Source organism: Emys orbicularis, chromosome 8 (genome assembly GCF_028017835.1).
Source record: "Emys orbicularis isolate rEmyOrb1 chromosome 8, rEmyOrb1.hap1, whole genome shotgun sequence".
In the NCBI taxonomy this organism is placed as follows: domain Eukaryota; kingdom Metazoa; phylum Chordata; order Testudines; family Emydidae; genus Emys; species Emys orbicularis.
Window position 1 is genome coordinate 47,162,629 of NC_088690.1, and position 12,228 is coordinate 47,174,856.

At 40.3% G+C, this 12,228-nt stretch overlaps 1 protein-coding gene across 4 annotated transcripts in view; it reads left to right on the forward strand.

The window, feature by feature from the left end:
* The window catches only part of KCNT2 (potassium sodium-activated channel subfamily T member 2), a 293,338-nt gene that overhangs the window by 173,265 nt on the left and 107,845 nt on the right, over positions 1-12,228 (forward strand). For all 4 annotated transcript variants that reach the window (XM_065409271.1, XM_065409272.1, XM_065409273.1 and 1 more), the window contains one exon: positions 7,803-7,911. In XM_065409271.1, coding sequence (XP_065265343.1) covers positions 7,803-7,911 — 109 coding nt within the window. The remainder of the gene's footprint in view (positions 1-7,802; positions 7,912-12,228) is intronic.

Below are 12,228 nucleotides of genomic sequence, written 5' to 3' on the forward strand. Positions count from 1 at the left end.
GCACAAAAGCACTATGGGAGAAAATTATTCTATTTCATCATTCTAGAAATCTGATGAAAAAACAAATTGCACCAAATACACAACTCTAGATGCAGAAAAAAACAACAATAAAAAAACATTTAAGGGCACTAATTAAAGTTCTGTTAACAAAAAAAGTTCCTGAATTTGCTCTATACTGGAAAGAAGGGAAAGTCATAAACAACACTCCAAGACTATAAAATATATGGCCTGGTCTACACTAACCCCCAAATTCGAACTAAGGTACGCAACTTCAGCTACGTGAATAACGTAGCTGAAGTCGACATACCTTAGTTCGAACTTACCGCGGTTCAGACGCGGTCCACACGCGGCAGGCAGGCTCCCCGTCGACTCCGCGGTACTCCTCTCGCCGAGCTGGAGTACCGCAGTCGACGGCGAGCGCTTCCGGGATCGATTTATCGCGTCCAGACCAGACGCGATAAATCGAACCCGGAAGTTCGATTGCCAGCTGTCGAACTACCGCGGTAGTGTAGACCTGGCCTATAAGATTAAGCTATAACTATGAGACTATAACGCAGGTAATAAGGCTTACTCATGATGACAAGAAAACAATGGGATTATCATCTATTCTTTTTTTACATTGTAACTTCAATTGTGCAACTTGTTTCTGATGGTATTTTCTCTAGGATATGTCTACTTTTCCATATGTGCTGTGTACATAGCAACTTATGACTAATGACCCAAAAGGGTGAGCTTGCAGAACAGAGACACTTCAGAGACCCCACAACTCCTATTTAGGCTAAACCCTATACCGATAATTTGGACCATACAATCATCTCAGAACCCAAATGCCTGTTGTGCTGCTAGTGTCTGAACTTAAACTGACATACAAGAAGTTATTTTTTGTAGGCCCTGCACTGAGCAGAAGGAGCCCATCTTTTCTGAACCACTTAAGCCTATCTCCAATATTTACCATACAGAAAGCAGTGCTATATGTTTTTAAATTTATGCAGTGCCTTTTATCTCAGGAACATTTATGAATTATGCACAGGGATCACTTTATCCATTGACAACACATCCCCATCTCTTGTGTGAAACACAGCAACTCTAATTCTACATGGCCACATTGCACGACAGTTTAGAAATACAGAATACAGTGTCATTCTACAAGGAGAATTTAAGCTCAGTAGTGTAATCACAATGTAATTATTATATTACTTTGAATGTACAGGTCACCAACCTGACATCACCACTCACAACCATGGGATCATTATTTACAACAAATGGTCAGACCCTTGGCTTTATGTCTCATTCCAGTGGACAATGAGACATAAACCCTACTTCAGCAATGCAGTGCCCTGGAACACCCTCCTGGGTCAGCGTGATTCAAAGAAGTGAGGCAGCTATGGAATCAGCAGAAACACTGCCTGTGGCACCTATATATACCTTAGTGGCCTCTACTCTCTAATCCAGACCAACCCTACTTAGCTCTGAGAGATGAGTAGGAGGGGGTATGGCTATAGGGCCACAGGCAGTTCTAGAGAACTTCTGTAGAAAAAAACTATCCTTCTGAATATACTCAACTTTTTTCCCTACACACTTTTCTAACCTTGATACAGGACAGTTCCAATATTACCTCATTGCAAAAACCTTCTTTCAAATTTGATCTGGCCTGATATTGTACCATATTTCTTCCTTTAAATGATGACTCCTTTCTTTTGGAAGTTTACTGAACCAATATTATGCATTTTTGCTCTGCCTGAAATCTTCAGTAACAATTTTACATATGAGCATAGAATACATAACTTACATAAATCAGTTTCTGACCTTTAGGAAAGAAAGCAAAGTACTATATAAAATACTTCAAACCGAGGATTAGTTATTGCTTCAATTGCTTTGCAAACTCCAAAAAATACTGAAAAATCACTCTCCATTATTGCTTAGATTATTAATTATTGATGGCAAAAGAAGTAGAATACTTCTCCATATTTTGGCTGTGACACTTCAAAGGAGACCTGCCCAGTATAAGGGTCTGCCCACCATATGAATTTGTAGGGCCCTATACTTATAATGAATCTAACAGCTGCATATGTAACAGAGTTTTTAACATCCATGGGCCGGACAAAATATGTAGATGTAGTAATTGAAAGGTTTTCTATTTCATTGCTCTTGACCCTTTATGTATCCCCTCCTGAAATACTGTTTGTTAATTCCCCAAGTGAATCCGTGCCCTTCCTACAGTAATAATAAACTAGAAGATCCATTTTTCTTTCTCCTTCAGACATAGACTGTGCTATATGAGGCCACTACCTTTAATGCACCCAATTGATCCTGCATTTAAGTTCAATCTGAAAAGAAAGTGAGGTGTATCCATGACAGAAAAGCATTAATACCTGTGGCTCAGGGGTGCAGTAAATTGAACATTTCTGCTTTTGTGTTTAACTTGCATCCACTTTTTTAGTAGTACATGAATCTCCTTTACCTATTCAGAAATGTGTAATCACCGTTCCAGTTACCGGAGATACAGCCTAACGAAGCATTTTATCATTCTCTATACTTATTGCTTATTATCATTCTCTATACTTAGTACTTATTGTCTTTTAAGAACATTAGAGCTGGTATAACTCATAGCAATGGATTGTCACTAGAGTTTGTCGGGACATTTTTGTTCAATTTGGGAAATGATCATTTGTCAAAAAGTTTTATCTAGTCCAGGATAGAATTTATGATCAAAGCCAGAGCGAGAGCCCAAAATAGCCAATAAGCTAGTGGTTGGGCAACGTACCTGGGATGTGGGAACCCTTTATCAATCTCACCTTTTGGACCTCTTCTGGCTTGTATAAATAATTCTGGCTACAGACTGCATAGCCTGGCACTCACCTGGGGATGTTGGGGACCCAGGGTCAAGTCCCTGCTCAGAATCAGGCAAAACAAAGCTGGGTCTCCCACTTTGCAAGTGAGTGCCCTAACCACTGGAGTGGGTCTCTCTCTCTCAAAAGATTCAGATGGTCTCATTTTTGGTCTGATGTGGAATGAAAAATTCTGAAACATCAAATTATTTTGCAAAATGGAAAATTCTTTTTTTGCCAAAATGTTTACATTTTCTGCCAGAAAAGCCAAAAGAGGAGATTTCATTTCAGGTTGGTTTGACTGAATGGAAATATGTTGGTTTGTTGGACCAACATAAAATGTTTTGTTTTGAGTGAGTTAAACATTAAACTGTATTTTTCTATGGTGACACATTGCCTCATGGGAATTACAGTCTGGATGCTTGATGCCCATTCCCTATGGGCCAGGCTGCTTGGCTGGACTACATCTCCTGTAACAATGCAGTCTCCACTCTGACCGAGTGTCAGGGGCATACCTGGAGGTGCATCATGGCAGTAGTAGTCCAGCTAGGGATCCTGGCCCATAGAGGAGAATGGAGGCATCAGGAATGTGAACTACAACTTCCAGGAAGCCAAGTGTCGCCATAGGGAACTGTAGTTTTATGTTGAAATGGCTCAAAATGAAAGGTTTCAATTTTTAAAACCTTTTGGAATGTTTCATTCAATGAATTCTTCTAATATGTCTATTTGCCATCCCAATGAAGGATGAAAACAATAGTTGAACTATCAGGATGGAAGTTCAGATTTGGACTCAGCTCCTCATCCAGGCTATTCCTCCCTAATTCACATGGCTATTCCTCCCTAACTCACTGCCTGAGGGTGAGGAGAGACAGGGCCTGGCCTCCTCCCTGCCCACTCTGGGAGGCTGCAGTACCTGTGCTTCCCAGAGTACAGAGCCTGCAATTCTGCCTAACCCTTGGCACAGGCCTCACAGGCTCATCATGGGCCAGGCATAATCTAGCCCAGAAGCATAGAGAAAAATAGTTTGTCCCTCTAATAAGGTGAATGTATTATTAGACCCAGTTTTTCCCTATCCATGTGCAATACCAAGACAAGCTTGAAATTACAGTCCATATACTCATGTTCCAAACAGCTACAGGGAAAAGAGCATTTGCATAATTCAACAGAGTTATTTTGGTAATAAATAAAACATAGATTGTTTAGCACAGAAAAGGGGGATCTGAAGAGAGGAATGCAAGAAGCACCGATTCAACTGAAAGAGGACAGGGAGGAGCACAAGGAAGTTAGTCTAAATAATGCTGCCGTTCCTACTAAAGACAGCAGATTTTTCAAACAAACTTTAAATCTTCCCACAACAACTCCCATGTTTCTCCACAACAGGTGAAAGTATTTTAGTGTAACCATCTTTATACCATGTGTAACGGGATTGGTACCCACCTCTCACGAGTCCCCCCTTTCTCTGGCAGATATGCCTGCAAACAGTTCTTTTCCTGGGGCAGCCCCTACCTCTTGCGGGCAGCCCCCTTCTGTTGGTTGTGAGCCTGCTTTTGTTGTTTTGGTCTTACATCAGGGTGCCACCCATCTCTTTCGAGCACCCTCCAGCCGACGGTTCTCTCGGTGGGTCTTCAGCAACTCAGCCTTCTGGCAGAGCTGCAAACACTGTCCCTCCTTTTTGGGTTCTTATCACAGCCCTGGTATGGGGCCGTAGTTCTTAGGTTTGTTCCCAGAGGCACTGCCTTTTTCAACCACCCGTCTGGGGCCAATCTTAGTACCGTCAGCTGGCATCCTCTTCAGCAGCCCTCCCAGGGCTCAGTCTGCAACCAGACCAGCACAGCCCATCTCGGTACCCTCATCTGGTCTGGCCATGTTCTGTGGTCAGTCCCCCATGCTCTGCCTGTCTGCACTGACCTTTCGATGGTCTTGCTGCTCATCTAGCCAGCCAGGCACCCAGTGCCCCCTCATCGAGCTCCACACAGGAACTGAAGGCTCTGCTCCTTGCTTTTTATCTGGTCCTTCTGGCCCTTTAGTGGTTACTCCAGCAGCCCCTCTGATTGGCTGCTCCTCTGTAGCCACTCTAGGCTGCCTGGAGGACTTCTCCCTGCTCTATTCTGGGACAGGGTGAGGCAGGGCAGTGAGGCCTCCAGACCTAGTCCACTCTGACCCACCATACTATGCATCATTTCCATAAATGAACTGCAAATGGCAAAAAAGGTCCACATTAGACTCTTTAAAACAAATACTACTGGTATAAATCCTGAATATTTCCACTTAACTACATGTGGAATTGTTTTAGACTCAGGCTCTGCTTTATGTCAGAATATATTAGATTCAGACCCTAGATTCAGGAGTCCAAAGTTTAGTGTTGCTCTGTGCAAGTGCATGTTTTTAAAGAACATTTTAGTTTATTTTATCGAATTGATGAGGAGTGGAGTAGTGATGTTTTATTATGTAGTTTGGAAATGAGAAATTATGAACAATAAATGAGAACAATGGTGCTAATGATAGTAATTATGCTTATGTATAGTCTTTCATCTGATGTTCTCAAATTACTTTATAAATAAGAATTTGTGAAACTTCAAAAACACTCTTATGAAGTAGGTAGGTGGTTATCATCCCTATTTTACTAATGCATAGAGGCACAGAAAGCTTAACTGGATTATCCAAGGTCACTGTTAGTCAGTGTCAGAGCTGTGAATAGTCTAGAGAGTCATGACTCCCCGTACCCTGCTTTAACCACAGGAGAATATTCCCTACATAAAACTTTAGAACAAGCAACATTATCAAAAAACTGCCAGCTCTCTCTTTTTATCCACCCCATAAAAAACATATGCTAAAGAATATAGCACTACTTTGAGATTGAATATTATTTACTTTATATTTGTATTCCACTAATCATCATTTCCTTTTATTCATTGTCAGGTCACAATGCTCATTTGCCCCCATGCATGCTTCAAAGCACAGAGTATGAAATTATTGGACATTCTATAGTTTTTTTTTCTTGTTTTTTTATTTTAAAAAATGTTTGATGCTGTGCAATAGCATCTTCATAAATAGGAAGCTTGACAAAGCATTTAGGTCAGTGGAAGTTGTGTAGCAAAGTCCTATTCAAGTCTCAAAATGTAGGAGCTAGTATTCACGTGCTCAGTGTCAGGAAGTCAATATTCCTTTCCATAATCCTCTGTTCTGTTACTGAATCATTTTCATGAACTTCAACATATCCTATCTGAACTGTAGACCATGTCTTGCCCTGCACGCTCTTAGCAAAATCTTTAGTTTTGAATCCAAATGGTAGGTTTTTTTCAGGTTCATTAAAAGCACTTGATCAACTTGAAAAAACAAAATCTCATTTCTTTCTGAAAGCTTTATATCTACTATACTTACAAGTAGCACACAAGATTTCTATGACTGGAAGAAGTTATTGGGAAAATATTTTAATTTCTTTCAGTTGCTTTCTACTTTTGACAGAACTTTGTGTATTGTCAGTTTCACTCTTTCCTTACATAGTCAGCCATGCTCTGATTTCTGCAAAAACATAGGCATGTGCTTACCTTTCCACATATGAGTCCTCTCATTGAGTTCAATGGATTATTCACATGCATAAAGTCAACCGTGTGCCCAAATGTCTGCAGAATCTGGCCTTTGTTAGTCAGTGTCTCCTTTGCATATATATGTCAAAAGGGGAATAGAATATTATTTATTTTTAAAGTTTTTAAAATCAGGACACATTATTTTAAAGCTATGCTATCAGAAACAGTAATAATTTTAAATTTATCAGTTTCAGAAGAGTCAAGTTGACAGTGTCTAAGTAACTGAGTTGAGAGTTTTCACCCTTTTACAGTATCTTAGATGTAATAGAGATATTTTGTTTTCTGCTTTCTATCAGGAAATAATTTGGTAACTTATGATGCTGTGTCTGAGACACACCACAAGGAAAACAGCAGAACTGTTCCACCACTAGAGTGCAGTTCATGTATAAAGACATACTCTTCTCTTTCTTCACTTTCAAGGTTTTGAGATAAGCACTTTAATGGCTGCTGAGCAAGAAGAAGGACAATAACTCAGATTTTTTCCTTTTACCACAGTGTGCTATATTCGAGAGAGCTTTGAAAACCTACTTGTGTATTTATCTTTCAAAACCTCTTCAAACTTCTAAGTCTACAAAGAGCTTAATTAAGTCACAATAGCCTTCAGTACTTATTCTTTCTTAGACCCTCATTATTAAAGTAGAAATGTTAAAGTGACATCTCAGAGTGCTCTCCTTATTCTTTTCTCTTCACAGCAACTCCAGTTCTGGAAAGCACTCAACCACGATCTTAACTTTAAGCACCTGTCATCTAATCTAAAGTAAATGGGAAAACTCATATATTTAACATTAAATACATGCACATGCATTTGCAGTCTTGGAGTATAGGTCAATCCAGTAAATTACTTGTAATCTCCTCCTCACTTCTTTTCTTTCTTCACTCCAGAGTGTCAAACACAGTATGTTTTTTTGAGCTCTGGTTTTAGTTTGTTGTAACTTGAGAAACCCTTGTCCAATTCACTACAAGTTTGGTAGAAAATGTCTACCTCTACCCCAGATGTCATCTACCAGTTTTGGGGTGATATTTCACACATGTTGCCAGGCAGTTTAACTGCAGCAGCCCACTATGGCATATCTACACTTCAAGCTCGGGATGTGATTTCCAGTTCAAGGAGACATACTTCCACTTGCTCTATTTGATCTAGTACACTAAAAATAAAGTTTAGCCTCAGCAAGACAAGTGGCAGGACAGGCTAGCTGCCCCCAAGTACATGACACGTGCTGCACAAGGGATATGCCTGACAGTTTACTTTGCTTTCAGGATATTCCTGGAGCACAGCAACTCAATTCTGCTCCTTTTTTGGGGCATATTGTAAAATGACAGTCCAGCCCAAAATAAAGTCTTTCTATTTATAAAGCACTGATCCTGTGTTATGTCTTCTTTTATACAGATCACGTTGTATGTGAAGAGGAGTTCAAATATGCTATGCTAGCTTTAAACTGTATCTGCCCAGCTACTTCTACGCTAATCACCCTGCTGGTTCATACCTCTAGAGGACAGTAAGTACACCATCCTTTAAAAAAAACGAGACTGATATCAGATCTACTTTGGAACACAAGGGAAGAGTCTATCCCAAGACAGCACTGTTCAACCTCACTGAATTCAATGGCTCTATTTATATTACATTACAGATGTGGGGAAATAGTGAACATTTCCTCCACAGTATAGTTTTGGTACACATACATTGAAATCCTGCTTACTGTACTCTTCCTGACAATAAGTCCTGCAGGATTTAGTCCCCAGTGCTTATATTTTTAAGAAGGAAACAGAGTTATAAGTTAAGGGTGGCTGGTGGAACATAGCCACAACCCCCCATTAGAAACAGTGCAGGATTACACTGCATCAGTGAATCACAGAAGCCCAGTCAGAGCTGTGGGAGGGTTTGTGGCCTAGATTTTTCCAAAGTGGCCTTTATTTTTGTGAGCTCAACTTTATTCACCAATTCATCTGATTTTCAGAAGTGAAAGACACCCATGACTCCAACTATTGTCAATGTGACATGTGGGCGCTCTTCTAAAAAAATCAGATCAAATCTGTTCTAAAAAGTGGGCCCAATAAATGAAGGCATCCAAAATCAATGGCTACTTTTGAAAATTACAGCCAGTGACTCAAGCCAGCAAAATGCCTCTCAAAATTCTAGAGAATGAGGAAAATTGTGCCCATCCTGGACAGCATCTGTTCCCTTCTGCCTCCTTGCTGGCTACTGCAAGGAACGGGGCCATAGCACTACTGCAGGGGTCGGCAACGTTTGGCACGCAGCTCGCCAGGGTAAGCACCCTGGCGGGCCGGGCCAGTTTATTTACCTGCTGATGCGGCAGGTTCGGCCGATCGCGGCCCCCACTGGCCGCGGTTCGCCGTCCAGGGCCAATGGGGGCGGCGGGAAGCCGCGGCCAGCACATCGCTCGCCCGCACCGCTTCTCACCACCCCCATTGGCCCGGGACGGTGAACTGTGGCCAGTGGGGGCCGCGATCGGCCGAACCTGCCGCATCAGCAGGTAAATAAACTGGCCCGGCCCGCCAGGGTGCTTACCCTGGCAAGCCGCGTGCCAAACGTTGCCAACCCCTGCACTACTGTTTCCACTTTGCACAGGTGAGAGCCAGTTCTGGTACTGGATCTGTGCAGTCTCTGAATTCCAAGTCCAAGGACTTCCATTGCACTCAGTCCGAATGCAGAGGTCCAAGTGAGAAATACCCATTATGTTTTCACACTGTCTAGCTCTGAGGGCTAGAGCATCAGCTGGTATAATCATTTTAGTTTTATTGACTTCAGCAGAGCTACCTCCGTTTAAACCAGCTGAGGATCTGCCCCTAACTGTTTAAATGGAGGTAGTGCCCATTAATTTTTAGAAGAGCTGAAAAGATGGGGACACTGAGTTCCCAGTAAGAGTCAGCACAATCTCCTTTGGGCTCCTTGAAAATGCCAGCTGACTTGCATATCCCAGTAAGGACATAACACCCAGTGTGATTTCTTTTCATAGTTATTTTTTAAAATACTAAGGCATTCTTGTGAGAACAGTACCAGCAGAGAGGCAAGTTAGAGAGTAAATCCCAGTACACAGCTGAATGCTTGTATTACCAGGAAATTTAGGATTTTACTATAAACATATATTTCATGAAGCTGTCATGGGCACCCCTAAAATCTTGACATTTACCATGCAGTGGCATTTAACCTTTAGCAAGGCATCTGGAGTATTCCCCTGTGCTTAGGATGCAGGATACCACATTTACTGCAAGAACTTTAACTTCTGAGAACAGCAAGTGTAAAGATTTTAGTTGAGTCTACGGTGCTAGAATCTGCTAATAAGAACACAATGAAATAGTTTGCATGCCTCCCAAGAACCGTGAATAATATATTTCCTTCATTAGCCTAACTTTGGTTGCTTGTGTACACAGAATTCAGAGGCTTAAAGAAACCAAAACACTTCAATGTCATATGTACATGAAGAAGTAGCAGCATTTTTAACAGATGGCACAGAAGGTTCTTCACCAGCCAATTAACACATGAAAGATTCCCCCCCTCCCCCCCTCTGGCACTTCAGGGCCTTTAGCATTACATTTCCAACTCAGTCAGGTTCTCCATTTATACAAAGTAATGTTTTCTACATTGATTTTTCTTCTATACCATGATATAAAGTTAATATGACAGAATGTGAGAATTCCTACTATTTTTGGCTAGCTCCCTGAATTCACTGTTGTAAGGAGGGATGTTAAAGTAACTGATTTATGGTCTGGTTCTTCACTTTGAAAATTGCCAGTGCTGATTACTGGGAAGAAGGACACTTCTACTCACATTAGTAATTGCTAGTTATATTTTGCATCCTCAATATAGAAAACATACAGAAACTCATGAGAAACTAGCTGTGGAAAGATTTTATAAAAAGTCAAAATGAAATGTTTTTACCTTATTGAAATGAGAAAGTCAAAACAATTCACTTCACCTCTTTTCCATCAAACAAATTTCATCAAAATAGACACATTCCCGAGGAGCATTTCAATTTGGACAAAACTGTTCCATTGAAAAATTTCACACGAGCGCTTTGACATGCTATTACTTCTGTGAAATTTTGCAAATTGCTTTTTTAAAATATAAAGGACAAGAAAAGTTAAATGCTACTAATTGATCCAAAGCCCACTGAAGTCAATGGGAGTCTTTCCAATGAATGGACTTTGGATCTGTTCGAAAATGAGATCTTACTTTCTCGTTCTTATTCAAATGTGTCCAAGTTCTAGTAGAAACTGCTGATTTCATAGTGCTTTCACCATGCTGGTAAGCTGATTGGACAACACTGATCTTGTTTTAATGGAACTCCTGATATTTTAGTTCTGAATCCATGATGTTTAGAACCTCTGAATCAAAATACCAAGGCCCAACTAGACCTTAACCTTGAATTCTACCCTAAATCTAATCCTGGTTCATATGTTACAACAACCTTCTTGACTTGGGTCTAACCATAGTATGAATTTAGAGATGGCATCCCAAGAAGTATTTGCATTATGAGTTGTCTTTTTGACATGCAGCTGCTATAGAAACCAAGTGGGTGGGTTGACTTTCTAACAAAAAAAAAAAAAAAAAAAAAAATGCGCCAGTCTAAATAGGGTAAAAGTTCAGTTTATCATTCTCCTTCAGATGGAGAAAGGGATTAAAAAAATATCAAAATCAAACCTAGACAAAGTTTACTATAAATTACAACATAACATGAGAGCACTAACCCACAACAAAAAGCTCACTAGCCAGCTATAAACCACAGCTTTCCCAGCTAGCCCTCTTCACCTGATGGGTCTGATTATTTTTTATTTTTAAACTTTTCCCCTGAATCTCCAGTTCCAATTTCCTAGTCTCCTGGTACCTGTGCTGCCAGTCGGGTTTGGCTAATTTGGCTCTTCATAGAGTTCAGAGTTTAAAGCCAGAAAGGATCATTAGATCATATAATCTGACCTCACCCAGTTACCTCTATATTGCACCCAAAAACTTGGGTGAGACTAAAGCATTTCAGTCCTCAGGAGACTAGACTGTTGTGTGCCCTAGACAGAGAACAGGAGAGGCTGAGATGCCACTAATGCCCAAGGCCCTTGCAATGGCTGTAATTGATTATATGAGATATAACCACATGATCCTAGCAGGAGAGCCACTCTCCATGCTATAGAAGGCAAAATCACCTTCGGGTCCCCTGCTAATCTGACCTGGGGGGAAATTTCTTCCCAACCCCAAATGTGGCGATCAGTTTGACCTCTAATTATTCATAGCCCAACTTTAACAGTGTATGCATTTACCTAGATGTCAGTTCCCCAGTATTTTCGAAGGACAGAAAAAGAGAGTGCTGTGGCAATTAAAACAAAAGGAAGAAAATGAAAGGAAAATGTACAAGATCTTACCTTTTTTCATATCACATCTGGTAACATTAATTCCACAGAAAACAAGAACTAAATCTCATGTAAAATAAATAAATAAAACAGTGTCTTCAAGAGACAGGCTATCCTGTAATAGCAGCTATAACTGTAAGCCTTGTACATATTTCATATTCTATAATACTGTGGCAATTTTTTGAATAATTAAGTATATAAATTACTGGCTCAAATTCACAATGCTCATTGTGTCACCCTATGACAAGAATAAAATGAAGGCACAGTTTGAAACATCATGGTATTCTGTGTTCAATTTTCACATTATACACAATAACATTTATTTATAATTTTAATCCTATATATTGATTTCTGAGTTATACAAAGACAGACAAAATGATACAATAAGTGGCTGTGCAAAGATACATAACCAGACAGATTGCCAGTGCCATCTATAACTTAAAAAAAACCACAAG